Here is a 16791-nt window from a genome sequence, read left to right as displayed (position 1 = left end):
CTTCTAACTCGATAAATATTGCCTACAATGCTGGCACAACAATTACTCATCTGCGTAAGATCTACCACACACTCTGCCTAGGCGGAGGTTTTGAATCTCGGATTGCATTTGTTTACGATATTGCTGTAGTCTCAGTGTTGCAATGCATTAATTTCTTGCAACATCATGCTGATAATTAGACACTTTTTACCTATTCCAGTGTTTTATGTTTGTGTAATAGCAGTGTAACCAAATGTTTTAAGTATGAGGTTAGTCTGTGCTGTAAATGCCGGTTGAGACTGAGGAGTTAGATTGGGGGGTTGGGGTTGGGTACGGGGATAGGGGAGGGTTGGAAGGTGGGGTAGACGTAGATGGAGCTCGTTTCCTCCCCCTCTTCCTTTTCCCTGGGTATACAGGGGTAGGAAGGGGGCACCCATGAGTAGAAATTAGTGCTTGTGAGTGTACTGTATCAATACTGTATCGTATTTTGTGTCTAATTATAATCTTTTACTCATGGGAAAGTTTTTAGGTTAGAGGGCTGAGACAGCTAGCAACTCAACACAATGTCCTGCTCGATGCCGAATGTTGAACTGATGGGGGTCATTATGCAATATCCGGTGTCGTATGCACGGAGTGACATGCTAAAAGTCACCGTTCCGCTCAGTGCGCATGCGCCGAGTGGCCGTTTAGCTTTTAATTTGAAAGTATCCGTATGCTATCTCAAATTTTGTGTCATTTATCAACAAAATTGTATGATACACATGTGTCAGGAAGATAGTTGGATGTCTTATCGACCTGTAGGTAACTATAGGTCGATATATATATATATATATATATATATATATATATATATATATATATATATATATATATATAAGATATATATGTTACAGGCAGATAGTGAAATTAGTCATTTCGTGAATTAAGATTAGTTTAGTTTAGGTTTATTTAAGTTAGGTTGATCTAGGATAAGGTTAGGTTAAGGTTAGGTTAGGTTTGGTTAGGTTAGGTTAATTTAGACTTAACGGAGATGGGAATGGTAACTTTCAGCATAAAGTCACTCCGTGCATATGGCATCAGCATTTCACTGAATTTGGCATAGGGCGTGGCTGAATTACAGGGGATACTTGAGAGTTCATTGCATATATATATATATATATATATATATATATATATATATAAGCACGTGATCACAAATTTATTGAGTAAACCCGGAGGAAAATCAAAAGCAGAGGAGTACCAAGATTTCGTCAGTATTTCAAGACACCTGCAGGGTGAACCCTGGAGATCCCAGTGTTTCAAGACACCTTCAGAGTGAAACCTGGGGATATCTTATATATATATATATATATATATATATATATATATATATATATATATATATATATATATATATATATATATATATATATATATATATATATATATATATATATATATATATATATATATATATATATATATATGTAGCCACTCTTATGGGTAATTACTCCGGCAAGTTGTTTGGAACAACTTAAAAGCCTTCCATGACCACCACACATACTGTGTGTGTTGGTAAGGGGATTATCTAATCACAAGTCAAGGAAAGAGATGCTGCAATTCCATAGTGCTCGTGAAAAGGATAACGGAATGAAAGTTTCACAAAATTTCAAAAGCATGCCAAGACAATGTTTCATTACTTTCAGTTAGCTACGAACAAGCTTACTGCTCACTTAAACTAACACCTTCCTGTCCCCTTCCCACTTTATAGTTAATGACTAACTCATTTTATCAACCTGTTCTTGGCTATTTAACAACAATGGTCACTGCCACTAAATAAGAAATGGTCGAAACAAAAATATACAGACTTCACAGGTACACCATAACATAAAAACCATTAACTCAAGGAGTCTTCCCAGTCTGCAGATCCGAAGTATTTGTTTCGCACAGCTTGAGCCGTGGCTCACACTTCCCCATAAACCCAGCTGGAGCTACAACTCACACTTACGGGCTAAAAACTTAATAAGACTGGGGAGACTGCATTCTTAACAAAATAGAACTCTCCTTATAGCAAACATGCTATTTTCACTATATACTACTATAAGGATCCACTGCCAATATTCCACTTCCTTTCCATCTCGACTTCGGTCAAGGGTAATCCACGGTTACTCCTCACGGCGCCTGACTAGGTTGCTACTTGCTCACTGCCTAACCATCAATAGGTCTGTTCCACCAAGACTTGGGAATGAAACACCAAACCTGAACTCATATGTGCCAACAACTAACCTACATACTGATTATTCAGAGTATTTCTCTTCAGTTACTTTTGACTTCGAGTCATGACTGCAAGCTTTGGCATTCTTGCCCAAAATAGTGTTTAAGTGCAATGTTCTGTCTTTCAAATGGCCTCAGCCTTTCTATTCTTGTTTATTATTACTTACCTTATCTGGCTTCTATGCAGCAGTGACTCTTTCACTATCCTGATTTACTCTAAAGTCCACTAAAGCCATACCACCAAGGGGAAGACATAATCTACACAATGAAGTTCTCTGAAACTCTGTTAGATAACTGCACAAACAGCTAACCAAATTCTCTAGTCTACTTTTCCTCCTCAAGAGCAAATTATTTATTTCACCTCATTACAACTGAATATCAGAATGGATTTAAGCATGGCACTGGGGATCACATCAGGCCACTTCAGTTCAAAGGTGATAACATCTTTGCATGACACGTCCCTGCAAATGCAGCCACCTTTAGATTTACAGAGATTAAGAAGGGTGTCTACAATATTACATAAGCACAATGAAGGTACAGCACCTCTCTTCTTGCCTCTGGCTGTGTTGAGATTATCCCCTACTTACCAACCTCTTGACATGATGTGACTGGTGGTGGCTGAAGATGCATTCCATAGGAGCCTTCATAATATTCTATTAGAGAAATTATTGATTTCTGGGTATGTAAAAGCTATTTTTTGATGAAGTAAAAAGCAAGCCAAACTAACAATACAGTAATCTCTCGATTATCCGACGTAAAAGAGCCATCGGTATATCCAGATACGGACAAAATCCGGATGCAGAGCAATATCCTACCTACCAATACCCTACCTATATGTACAGTACCCCACCTAATTGTGGCCGTGTTCTTTGATCTTTCAGCAACTGTTCAGTACTGTATTTAGACATCAAAACACACATGGGAATATACAATATAATGCAATCACTACTAAGAGAAAAATGCATAAACAATAAAAATTCCCCCAAATTCAAAGTACAGTACTTACCACCCAGTGAATGGCAGACAAGTGTCATAACCCACTAGCCCCCAGCTGGTGTTCAACACATGTCAAACACCTCGTCCTCCTCTTCCTCCATCCGTTGGAGCTGGGCGTGGACACCTGCGGCGAGATGATGGAGGCCTACCCACCTCAGGAGACTCTGAAGACAACCATTCAGGTCTAACGACGACTCTACGGCTGTCAATGTGCTCAGTTGTGGGTCCGAAAGTGAAGACTGGGGACAAGGTGCTACTGGTGAGGAGAACAGGCTTGCACACATGAGGGTGGGAGGCTTGAAGGAGTCAGTCTTGGTCTGACGATATGTACAATGATTCTGATGAAAGGTGACAACGTCCCTGACTGCCCGCAGATCCATCGCCAGCTTCAGTGGCACCAACTCCCTGTTGCAGTGTGGGTGCTCGGCATATTCGAGCCCCTGCTCAATGCAGGCATATAGCTCACCAAGACAAGGGCACGATGGAGTGGCGGGGTGCTCAGAGTCAGGGTCTTCATCCTCATCCTTGTTGCTGTCCTCTGTCCTGCAGAGACAGCAGCGGCAATCTCCTCATCAGACGTCTGATAACCTGGATCGTAATCATCCAGCCACTCCCTCACGTCACCAACGTCCACATCCTCACCTGCTGAAGTAGACGAAGGTGGAAATTGTCAACATCAAATCCCTCAAAGTCGTGCACGTCCTCGTATCTCTGAAGGAGATGAGATCAACCACTTTCGAGGGTTTTGATGGAGACGACTTTCCAAGCATTCGCCCAGTTGAACACCACAGACTTGATGCTGTAATGGCGAGGATTTTTCAAGGTCCGCTCCCCACGTGTGTCGACTCCTTACTCAACCTCTAGCACCACCATCACCTCGTCTAGGAACCTCTGACAGTACAATCTCTTTGCTACCACAATAACACCTTGGTCCATTGCTTGAATGAGAGCAGTCGTATTAGGTGGCAGAAACATGCACCTGATATGACCATTTTCGCAATTAATTCCTTCTCGGACAGATGCGCAGGGGCATTGTTGAGGGTCAGGAGTGTCTTCACCTGGTCAAGAAAGGAATACCAGGTTCCTCTGTTTGATGATGGATGACCTCCTTGCCAAAGTGTCTGTGGAACCAATCTCTGAAGACCTTACAGGTAAACCAGACCTTCACAGAATGGTACCACACAACAGGCAAGCTATCCACCATCCCACAGAGACAACGTGGCTGTTTTGCACGTCCAGCAATAATGGGCTTGAGACGGTGCATCCCATTAGCATTGGCACAGCACAAGACCAGGACACGCTGTTTGGACAACTTCCGACCAGGCTCAGGCTCCTCACTCTCCTCTGCCAGGATGTTGGTGAGCAAGGAACAGTAGAAGAGGCCAGTTTCATCAGCACTGTACACATGACCGAGAGCAAGGCCCTCATACTCAATCAGGCACTGCACTTTCTGATGAAATGGCCCAACATCCTCCTTTGTTTCATCCAAAGCCTCATCATGTGTCTTATGACAAGTAAGTCCATGTCCAAGTTTGAACACCAGAAGAGCCAACCTTCAGATGCCTTGAAATCATGCACATTGCATAGGCATGCACATCCTGCCTTCAGCTCAGTCCCACATACAAGCATGTTGGCACCCTGTTGTTGGTGGAACCAGACCAAAGTTGACTGGTCAATGGCAGCTTGGCGGGGCTGAGACATCACCTTCCTGTAACCCTTCTTAGTGGCATCGTCGTAGTAAAGTCCGTACTGAGTCAGCTAGGGCTGTGATTTCTTGATGTCAAACAAGGTGGAACAGGCCAAAACATATTCCCACAGAATGCGTGAAGTGGTCCAGCCAGTGCCAGCCTAACTCAGTATTTCATAATTCTTCTCTAGAGTCAAAACTTTCTGATTCTCAGGTTGTGATGGGTCATGATCACACACACGAGCATGACACAGAGAAAAATCAAGGCCTAAAGAAGGTAGGGAACCACCACAAATGCAACAAAGGAAGCAGCCATGGTTACAAGCACGTCCACACTCACGAAAGGAGGACGGGAACTGAAGTGCAGTACCGTCACATGGACGCTGTGCTGTCATGTCTCTACCCATGTTCGGCTATGAGTACGCTAGTAAAAAGCACCAAACTGACCTATGAGCGTGAGGGAAAATTTTGCTCAGCCAGGCAAATGAGCAATGCTGGAACCCCATACATCATGGCCTTATGGGGCGTCTAAGTAATCCAGCCAGCCAGGTGGCTTTGACCATTCAGTAGGGAGGCAGACTGCTGTGTGTGCCCAGGAGCGTCCGAGTGATCGGGGTGGCCAGGGGACTTTGACCGTCCAGTGAGGAGGTGGACAGTCAGATTTACTGAGCTTGTGGTTTAGGGTCTATATTACTCGCATGTGGCCAGTAGTGTCCAAGTGGTCTGTGCAGCTGGGAGACTTTCACCATACAGTTAGGAGCTGGACGGCCATATTTGCTGAGCTTGTGAGTTAGGGTCTGTGTTACTTGCGTTTGGCCAGTAGTATCCGAATGATCCAGGTGACCGAGAAACTTTGACTGTTTGGTGAGGAGCCGGATTGCCATATTTGCTGAGTCTGTGGGTTAGAGTCTGTATTACTTCTGAACGACCAGTAGCGTCCAAGTGATCTGGCTGGCCAGTGGACTTTAACAGTTCGGCGAGGAGCCAGACAGCTATATTTGCTCAGCTTGTGGGTTAGGTTCTATTATCCACGTTTGGCCAGAGTGGCCGGCCGGGTGCCAAATTAACTGTTTGAATTTGTAGGCCACCCAACCAGTGGTTGGACATTTTATGTTCTGATATGGACTAATAAATCTGGATATGGATATAACAAAGCCAAGGCCAAACATTTGGGTATGAAGCATGTTGGACACAGAATGCCTGGATAATCCAGTGATTACTGTATACTGTTAGAATAGGTGATATTTATTGTAAGTCAAAGTTCTTACTTAGTATGCCTTGTAATTAGGGATTTGGTGAACAGTTCAAGTTATTAAATTTAAAAACCTATACATTGTATCGGTAATCTTTTGAACAGCCATAACAATGCCTAAAATAAGTAAATTATCTGTGGGACACGTGATTAAAGTTCTAAGAAAGATAATCACCAATGAGTAAATAAAAAAAATGCTGACTGATGAAACTTCCTACTTCCTATCAGGTATGATATCATTTGTAAGCATCTCCACAAAGTCTAATATGCCTGCAACCACTGTCTGTTATGTCTAAGATACATTACATAAACAAATTTACATGTGTATCAGATACATATAATATAATGAAACACTGCAAAATGCAAGATAAACTGTAAAATACGAAAAATAAACTGTACCTTGCTAAGTGGTGTAGACTGTGAATTATTATTTGCATTTGGATCTTTGAGGTGAATCTTCCATGTTGCAGTGGAGTTAAAGTGCTTGTCTGCTGCATAGCACCGCCAGAGACACTGGATTAACATGGCTGCTGCTGGGATCTGGCGATTGAAGTGTTTTTGCCTTTGTTTCTGCTGCACCTTCAGTGCAAACCCAGACCCAAGGATGCCCTGCAAAGAGTGATGGTATGTTATTTTCTTTAGAAATACCAAAACACCAAAACAAATTATAAGTTAATCTGTTTAAAGTACCCAGAAAATATAAGATTTCTCCAAGGCCAAACTCCACATTTCTTTCATAGGGATTGAATTTGGAGGCACCTTTAGGAAGTAAACTCACATGCATCTCAGACTGCCACGCAGGCATTTTAGTCCCTACAGTCTGATGATATATTGTATTTTGTATTCTATTACAGTATTACTAACATCAAATGATTTTAATAATCTTTGAAGAGTCTTTTTGCAGTCGAGGAATTACACGGGCCTATAGCCTGCATTAACATCTCCACAACTAGATGTCTATCGTAAGCTGAATAAATTCACTAGCAGTAGCAAGCATAAAACAGAAAAATACATCGTCAGAGTGATGGGCTGGGGAGAGAGGGAGGAAGAATAATCCCAGATTTAGAGCTGAGGAGAGATGCAATTTTTCTTGTGTCTACTTGAAATCCTTTACACGGCATGGTGATCTTCCCCTAGGATCGTCAAAGTCTTTTCCGTTCTTTTGATATGAGCAATTTGAATTACCTCTCCAATATTCGAGACCATCTCCATTCTTCTTGGTGGAGAAAGAAACCACCACTGTTGCCATTGTAAGCAGATACGGAGAGGAAGATGAACCTATGTATCTTTGGTTAGGGTCATCAACAGCAAGTGCCTTCCAACTCACTTGCTGTGAGTGAAACTGGTTGTGTCACTTGCAAAAACCCGCTTTTTTGGTCAATACTCCCTTATTGGAAGCATCTTTAGTAAGGGTGCCCAAACTGAAAGGAGAGGGATCTTGAGAGATAAGGACTCAAAATTAAGCACTTAGGCAGACATGACAACTCGATCAGCAAGGAGGTAGGGACTAGTGGACAAGACAGATACCAATATACTTCCAGGTTCGATCAACAGCTTGGTCTACACAACACTGATGTTGTATAGCTGGGTGTAAATGTTGTCAGCCACAACTGTAAGTGCTGGGAGACCAACAACAGTGCTTATGCTCCATGATCAATTCCCAAGGAAAGAAAATGCTCATCTCACCTCAACATTGTATGGCTGAATCCATGCCAAAATTTCATCCCACAACTCTGAAGTATGACTCAATTCATTATGTGTATTAATAAGCACATTTTAGCATTCTTTACTTCTACCAACTTCACATTCTCAGGCATCAGCTTCCTTCTCTATGAACCATCAAACCCAGCCATGTTTACCACCATTGCGCTCTCATCATTCCCATTCAGCAGCCTTTTGATATACTTTGCATATGCTCCTCATCATGCTTCCATTTGTTAGTATTCTTCCACTCTTCTCACATTTGTCACATTTTCTTCTTAACAATCACTCTCACATTTCTGCACCTTTTTCCTGGCAGTCTCCTACTTTTAGCGCAGTTTACATTAAATTTTCTCCACAAATTATCAGTTATCTTTTTCAGTTATCTCTTTCTTTAATATCTTCATGCATTCCCCCCTTTATTTCATTCATCCAATCACTTTTCTTTTTCTTTCACAACCCTTTCAATCTCAACATCCCAACAAGGTGTGCCTTTCTTACTAGTTGATACCCTTGCCACTCCACATACAACTTTACCATTTCTGAACACTCCTTGCATACATTTCACAAAATTTCCAAACCCACTTCCATCCAGTTCACTGACTAACTCTTCTACTACCTTATGCTTATAGTCATCCAGCATTACACTGTTTCTCATCTCCATTTTTTTTTCTCAATACTCTTCTCACCCATTACCCTCCAAGCTTCTCTCACTTTCAGTCTGCAGACCACAATTATGTAATTACATTAATCAAAGCAACACCCCTAGCCAGCTTTCTACAAGTACACAATCAATCAAGCTCCTTTCAAGATTCCCTCCAGTCTCTCTATACCAAGTGCTTTCATGTGTTTCTTTGCATATGAAGTATGAATTCATTGCACATTCTTCTTTCCTGAAATGTATCCTTTAGCTACCATCCGTTATTATTTCCCCCTTGCACTCTCAAATAATCCATCCCACCATTCACAATATCAGTCCCAACTTTCCCAATCAGGTCTGCCATCATAATCACTCCATAACTTGTAGGCACTTGTCATGTCACACTTTTATCCAGTTGGTCCCAAAACCTGTCAACCTCTCTACACTACTATAATCACAAGATGCAAATGCAGTTATCACCACCACACCATCTATCACTTAAAACTGGACGTATATGCGTTTACAATCTCATTTTTCTCTGTTACTCTTCATTTCATCAACAAAGTAACCCCATCTTTACTTTGTCCATTGAAGTTCACACCTAACCTTACACATTTTGTGCTTTCCCCTTCTATTTTATCACAGTCTTGTGCAGTGATATCACATCATACCTTACTTCATTAAACATAGTCACTGCTTTCGCTCTTACATTCTCCATCCACAACTCTCACATTCCATGCATTCTAATCTAATGCAGTTAATCACAATACTGATACACTATTTGAAATACATGTAAATCAACTGAAACAGCCAATTATTATTAACTGGTCTCATAAAGTGCAGTGCCTCTTCAACTCAGTGGTGTACCTGAGGGGGGGAGGGGGGGGCTGTTTGAAACTGCCCCCCGGGCCCCCATTTGAGGGGGGCCCCAGAAAGCCTTAAAAATTTGTAAGCTTTTGTATTAATATTTAAATATTTATATATTTATCATCCCGACAATCCCGGCTGAAATATTAGAAAAGTTTTGAGAATAAGGGAGGCTAGGTTCTTTGCGGAACCCCCCCTCCCGGAGGGGAAACCCGCAAAGAAGCTAGCCCCCCGGGTCCCCAAATCTCTAGGTACGTCCCTGCTTCAACTATATATCCTGTGCCAGGCCTAGGATAGGCTCATCGTACCTCAGTTTCCCCTGCAAAGGAAGACCATCATCAAAAAGACTTCAGTGAAGCAATAAATAATATCACTGAACTACTTATAGTTGATGCATGAAGGTCTGGTCTGGTTGCATACTGCTAGTGCATTGCACTGTGTATTTGCCATGCTGTACTGCCAAGAGTGCTCTTTCTGTCTGCCATGATTGGGCTGTCTCCAGTGTGAAATGACATGCAAGTTTCCTCCAAGATCCCTTTGGTTTACCTTTTTAGCAGGATGTTAATTTTTTGGTCTATTTTCTGTTTTCTGTGGAGAGCTTGCCCATGTCTGCTTTGCACCCAGCACGAATAGCTTTTTTTCTTTTCAATCCCTTTCCCTTGGGAGCATCTTTTGTTCTTTTCTTCTTCATGGGCGTTTTCTTTTTGTTTTGCAGGTTCCTGTATGTTGCCTTGTAGGACTAAAGTTCTTCACTCTTTCCTTGAGTTTGGACTTACATCAGGGGATTCCCTTCACTGTTCCCCTGGAAAAAGGCACACTTGCCCTGTCACTCTTGGTTTCTTTGGATACCGAGCTGAGTAACACCTCTTGTGCCGCCATCCTATTCTTATTCTCCTTTGATACATGGCACTCTCTTGGCATCTTCCAGTGCAGCTTGGGAGTCTGGGCCAGTGTCAAACTCACAAACATGGTGGCAGGATTCTCGAGAAAGACTAACTCCCTCCTGCCATTGGGTTTGTAAAACTAGTTGTCCTGACATCCTCACATGCTCTTTCCTGTGATCAAACCTTGGGGGGAGTGGTCTTCCTTGGGGTCATTTTCTCCTGCTCACAGGGTGTTTCTCCCAACCATTTTATCCACTGCTTGGGGTTCTGAGGGGTTCCAAGGCTGCAGGTCACTAGCCTCAGGGCTGTTGGGTCATCCTCACCACATCCCTCAAAGATGGCATCTGAATCTGGCTTGATGAGAAATTGAGAATGTGGTAGGGCCATTGGTGATGTGGGTGCCATACAATTTGATGACTGGGGGTCACTGCAAGTGTTCAGAAGTTTGTAGGGCAATGGCTCCCGCAGAGTTGTTTTGTTGCTCTTATTTTTGTAGTCCTAGGTTCATCTGGATGTGAATGCTACGGACAGAAGGAAGCTCACTACATTACTGAGTGCTTCCTAAGATATTTTATTTTGATGGATTGTCTGTGCTGTGAATAGAAGATGCATGACAAGAGTAAGTGTGTTATGGCTTGGGGATGCATTACACAGAAGGCATAGTGGAATGCTTGCAAATTGTTTTGTTTTGGTACTGAAACAGGGAAGAGTGATGGTCACTTTACGGTCTTTCTAGGTATGTTCATGTCTTTCTGGGAAGGGCATTTCTGAAAGATGACTATCTGGTCAGGGTTCATGAAAGATGTTGCTTGGTCAGAGCTTTTGCCTGTGTTTGTTTATACATGTTTTGTAAAGTGTTGTTTTTGGGTGGAGGGATGTTGAGGCATTCCTTGTAGTGTTGGGAGGTTATTTTCTGTTCTTTATGGTGGGGCGTGGCACTGTATAAAGTTACGTGTGGGTGAATCTTGTGCTCAAGTAATGAGCTGTCTATCTCTCATTTTCATGAGATACTTGATTAGAAGTAAGTTTGTGCAAGTGACCTATATCTGTGCCCCCGGTATATTCTGTTGTTCTTGGAGTTCTGTGTTCTTCTAGCTTTTCAATTTTTGTAATTTTTATAATTGTAAGAAGTGGACAATGGAAGCATACATTCCTTTCTCATATCCTTTGACTAACGCAAGAAAGCCTTGGTTTAATCACGCTTGTTCTAATGCTGTCCGCAACAAGGAGAAGGCCTACAAAAGGTACCGGAGCCAACCCACCCCTGAATCACATAATCTTTACGTTTCTGCCCGGAATCGTGCTAAGTCTGTTCTTCGCTCTACTAAAAATAATTTCATCCATACTAAATGCTCTCAACTCTCCAACTCGAATTCTTCCCGCTCCTTCTGGCACCTTGCCAAAAATCTTTCTAACAACTTTACCTCATCATCCTTCCCTCCTCTTTTCTACTCTGATGGTTCTGTAGCTATTTCTTCTACTGATAAAGCAGATCTCTTCGCACAGACTTTCTCCTCCAATTCCACCTTAGACGATTCCGGTGCTGTTCCTCCATCACTTCCCCCTCTGACTTCCTCATGGCTGACATTAAAATTTCTTCAGTTGATGTATTTTCTGCCATTACTGGCCTCAGTACTAACAAGGCATATGGGCCTGATGGGGTCCCTCCTGTTGTTCTCAAAAACTGTGCTTCTGTGCTTACACCCTGCCTAGGCAAACTATTTCGCCTTTGTCTGTCAACTTGTACCTTTCCTTCTTGCTGGAAGTTTGCTCTCATTCAGCCAGTCCCAAAGAAGGGTGACCACTCCCAACCCTCCAACTATCGTCCAATTGCTTTAACGTCCTGTATTTCAAAAGTTTTCGAGTCAATTCTCAATAGAAAAATTTTAAGGCATCTTTCCTATCACAACCTTCTTTCCGATCGTCAGTATGGGTTCCGTCAGGGACGCTCCACTGGCGATCTTCTCACCTACCTTTCAGACTCCTGGTCATCCTCCTTTCGGGACTTTGGCGAAAGCTTTGCCATTGCACTTGACATATCAAAGGCTTTCGATCGAGTCTGGCATAAATCTTTAATTTCCAAACTGCCCTCCTACGGTTTCTATCCTTCTATCTGTGCCTTCATCGCTAGCTTCCTTTCTGGTCGGTCTATAGCTGCTGTCGTAGACGGCCATCGTTCTTCTCCTAGATCTATCAACAGTGGTGTTCCTCAGGGCTCTGTCCTATCACCAACTCTCTTCCTTTTATTCATCAATGATCTTCTAAGCTGTACATCTAACCCTATCCACTCATACGCTGATGACTCCACCCTTCACCTTTCCATTCGGTTCCCGCAACGCCCATCTCAACAGTTACTTCAAGAAACAAGGGATGAGGCTATGGCACACCTAATGTCTGACTTGGCTCATATCTCTGACTGGGGTAAAAATAATATGGTTGTCTTTAATGCATCTAAGACTCAGTTCTTACACCTATCAACCCGACAAAATCTTCCACAGGTATACCCACTAATGTTTTATAATATTCAGATTAATCCTGCATCATCCTTGAACATGCTTGGGGTTTCATTTACTCGGGACTTATCTTGGAAAGATCATATTACACCTCTTGTAAAATCTGCTTCCAAGAGATTGGGTGTGCTAAGCCGACTCCGCTCTTTCTTTAACCCTGCACAATTGTTGACTCTATACAGGGGTTTTATCCGCCCCTGTGTGGAGTACAACTCTCATGTGTGGGGAGGCTCCCCACATACAGCTCTTCTCAATAGGGTGGAGTCAAAGGCTTTTCGTCTCATTAACTCTCCTCCTCTTACTGACTCCCTTCAACCTCTGTCTCTTCGCCGCACTGTTGCATCTTTATCTCTTTTCTATCGCTACTTTAATGGTCACTGCTCCTCTGAACTGTCTGCTTGCATTCCTCCACCTCTATGACGGGCGCGTAGCACCCGTCTGGCAGCAAACTCTCATCCCTTTTCTGTCCAACTCTCTAATGCAAGAGTTAACCGTTACTCCCAGTCTTTCATTTATGCAACAGGTCAGCTCTGGAACTGTCTCCCTCTGTCTGTATTTCCTTCTGCCTATGATCTCCAGTCTTTCAAACGTAGTGTGTCCAGGCATCTCAAAATGATCGGATCTTGAATTTGGCTCTCTATTGTATTTTGTTTTTCTCTTGGAGGGAACTGTTACTGCGGGCTCATGGCCTTTGGTTCCTTCTTCCTCGCATAAAAAAAAAAAAAAAAAAACTGCTGCTGTTACCAACACTCAATTTCTTGGTTTTGGTGTTTCAAACCTGCCCTATTAATACAAAACTATCTCTAAATTTACTGAAACTGTCATGCCCAATTGCTATGAAACTATTCCCTTCAGTGAAGAAACAGATGCAATTTCTAAAATAATATGCTGTACTGGAAAAGGTAATTATCTGTTTTACAAGTGAGCACGTCCCCTGTGGCGGGGGGGACACAATCTGGCCGCACTATGGGGTGGTACTACTACTCTGCGGCCAGGTTGTGTTAGGAAAAATACTGCCACCGTATTCCCAGCGTGTCGTAAAAGGTGACTAAAAGGGGCGGGGTGAGGGGACTAGGGACCCCCTCCTCTGTTTTTTAGTTCCTAAAAAGAGACAGGCCAGAGAAAGGGATGGGGGATGAAGTTATCCCCGTACCCTGAAGATTGGGTCTATGAATGTGTGTGGATGTAGTACAATTGAGGCTAAAAGGGAGGAAATTGGGAGAATGTCTGTGAGAAGAAAGTTGGATGTGTTAGCTTTGAGTGAAACGAAGATGAAAGGGAAGGGTGAGTCTATGTTTGGAAGTGTGAATGGAAGATTGTCAGGTGTTGATAGAGGAAGGGCAAGTGAAGGTGTGGCCTTGTTAGTGAGTCCGGAAGCACAGCAGTGTGTGATTGAATGGAAAGAGGTGTCATCCAGACTGATGTGGGTGAAAGCGAAATTTGAACGTGAGTTCTGTTGTGAGTGCATATGGGCCTGGTGGTGAAAGGGATGAAGAAGAGAGGGAGTCTTTCTGGAATGATGTTGATGAATGTCTGCAGAGTTTTGGAGCGAATGTGAATGTGGTAATGATGGGAGATCTGAATGCTAGAATGGGAAATGTAGCAGTTGAAGGTGTAGTTGGTATGCATGGTGCGCCTGGAAGAAATGAAAATGGGGAGCGAATGATAGCGATGTGTGTTGAGCGAGAGATGGTGATTGGAAATACGCTGTTTGAGAAGAAAGATATTTATAAGTATACATGGGTGAGACAGGAGGGTGGAAGGGTTGTTGATAGAGCTTTGATGGACTATGTGGTTGTGTCTAGGAATGTAATAGGAAGATTGTTGGATGTGAGAGTTCTGAGAGGGGAGGGTGGAGGTATGTCTGACCACTACCTGGTGGAGGGAAAGTTAAGAGTAGGTAAGAGATGGGTGAGAGCTAGGAGAGTTTGGTGTGGCAGGGAGGTTTTGAAAGTGAGTGAGTTGGATAAAAGAGAGAAAAAGATAGAGTATCAAGAGAAATTGAAAGATGAGTGGAACGCAGTGAAAGATCGGGAAAATGGCAGTGTGGAGGAGGAATGGCAGTTATTTAAGAGTGCTGTGGTGGAACATGCAGAAGAGGTGTGTGGTGTGAGACGTGTGGGTGGTGGTGTAAGAAAAGGAAGTGAATGGTGGTGCGAGGAAGTAAGTATGGCTGTGGCTGAGAAAAGACGTGCATATGAAGTGTGGCTGCAGAGGAAGGATGAGATGTCATATGAGAGGTATAAGGAAAAGAGGAATGGGGCGAGAAGGGCTGTGCGTGATGCTAAAGTGGCAGCAGATGAGAGGTGGGGTAGGCGGCTGACTAAGAATTTTCAACAGAATAAGAAAATGTTTTGGAAGGAGGTGAAAAGGGTGCGAAAGGGAGAGTCTGGGAAGGAAGAACGAGTAAAAGCAGAGGATGGAAGGATGTTAATTGAGATGGATGCAGTAAGGAAGAGATGGGCAGAGTATTTTGAAAGATTGTTAAATGTAGAGGAGGAAAGGGTGGCTGAGATTGTGGCGGATGGAAGGCTGCAAGGAATAAATGTGTTGGGAGAGCTGAATGATTCTTTGATCACGAAGGAGGAAGTGGAGAAGGCAGTAAAGGAGATGGAAACAGGGAAAGCTGCAGGTATGGATGGGTGTGCTGTGGAATGCCTGAAGGGTGGTGGAGTGACTATTGTTGACTGGTTAGTAAGATTGTTGAATGTGTGCTTTGTGAAAGGTATGGTGTCAGTTGACTGGGCAAGTGCTTGTGTGGTCTCGTTGTATAAAGGCAAGGGTGATAAGTTTGAATGTACTAGCTTTAGGGGTATAAGTCTGTTGAGTGTTGTAGGTAAGGTGTATGGTAGAGTGTTAATTACGAGAGTTAGAGAGGGAACAGAGGGAGTGATTGGTGATGAGCAGTGTGGCTTTAGGAGAGGGAGGGGATGCGTGGATCAGGTGTTTGCGGTGAGACAAGTGTGTGAAAAGTATTTAACGAAAGGCAAGGATGTATTTTGGGCATTTATGGATTTAGAGAAAGCGTATGATAGAACTGATAGGGAGGCTTTGTGGACTGTTTTACGATTGTATGGACTTGATGGTAGGTTACTAAAAGGGGTGAAAAGTTTTTATGTAAATAGTAGAGCGTAAGAGTGGGAAATGCTGTGAGTGATTGGTTTCCTGTGAGAGTGGGGCTGCGACAGGGATGTGTGATGTCGCCTTGGTTGTTTAATATTTACATGGATGGTGTTGTAAGGGAGGTGAATGCAAGAGTTTTAGGTGGAGGTCTGAGTCTGGTGAATGTTGATGGTGGAGAGTGGAATCTGAAGCAGCTGCTGTTTGCAGATGATACTGCACTGGTGGCTGATTCAGAGGAGAGATTGAGACAGTTGGTAGAGGAGTTTGGAAGGGTGAGTGAAAGGAGGAAATTGAAAGTAAATGAGAATAAGAGTAAAGTGATGAAGTGTACGAGGTTGGTAGATGGTAGGGGGATGAATATAGTTTTGAAGAGGGAGTTGCTTCAGGAGGTAGTGTTTTAAATATCTAGGGTCACAGGTTGCTGTGGATGGAAGAGTAGATGCAGAAGTGAAGTTTAAAATAAATGAAGTAGGAAAGGTGCTGGGAGGAATGAAAAAAGTGTTTAGATGTCGTTCGCTTAGAATGGATGTAAAGAGAAGGCTGTATGAGGGTGTTGTGGTACCGACTGCATTATATGGGGCTGAAACATGGAATATGGGTGTAGCAGAGAGGAAAAGTTTGAATGTAATGGAGATGAGGTGTCTGAGGAGTATGTGTGGAGTGACGCATATGGATCGGGTGCGGAATGATGAAGTGTGAAGGAGAACTGGAGTTCTTCGGGAGATGACTGGTAGAGTTGAGCAGAGGGTGTTGCGATGGTTTGGGCATATGGAGAGAATGGATAATGAGTGATTGGTGAAAATGATAACTAGATCTGATGTGAGAGGTGTAAGGCTGAGAGGGAGACCACGAATAGGATGGATGGACAGTGTGAAGAGAGCGCTGGATGCGAGAGGGAT

The 16791-nt window shown here is 43.0% G+C and overlaps 1 protein-coding gene across 1 annotated transcript in view; it reads right to left on the bottom strand.

The window, feature by feature from the left end:
• Positions 1-16791, bottom strand: part of LOC145406698 (potassium voltage-gated channel subfamily KQT member 1-like) — a 553790-nt gene that overhangs the window by 320742 nt on the left and 216257 nt on the right. The window contains exon 7 of the mRNA XM_080277799.1: positions 6567-6776. Within this exon, the coding sequence (XP_080133925.1) occupies positions 6567-6776 (210 nt within the window). The remainder of the gene's footprint in view (positions 1-6566; positions 6777-16791) is intronic.

This window comes from Coenobita brevimanus, chromosome 71 (assembly GCF_032717465.1).
Source record: "Coenobita brevimanus isolate Jiangsu-jjx chromosome 71, ASM3271746v2, whole genome shotgun sequence".
NCBI lineage: Eukaryota > Metazoa > Arthropoda > Malacostraca > Decapoda > Coenobitidae > Coenobita > Coenobita brevimanus.
Note: the sequence above shows the minus strand (reverse complement) of the source record. Positions and strands in the feature narration are given on the sequence as shown.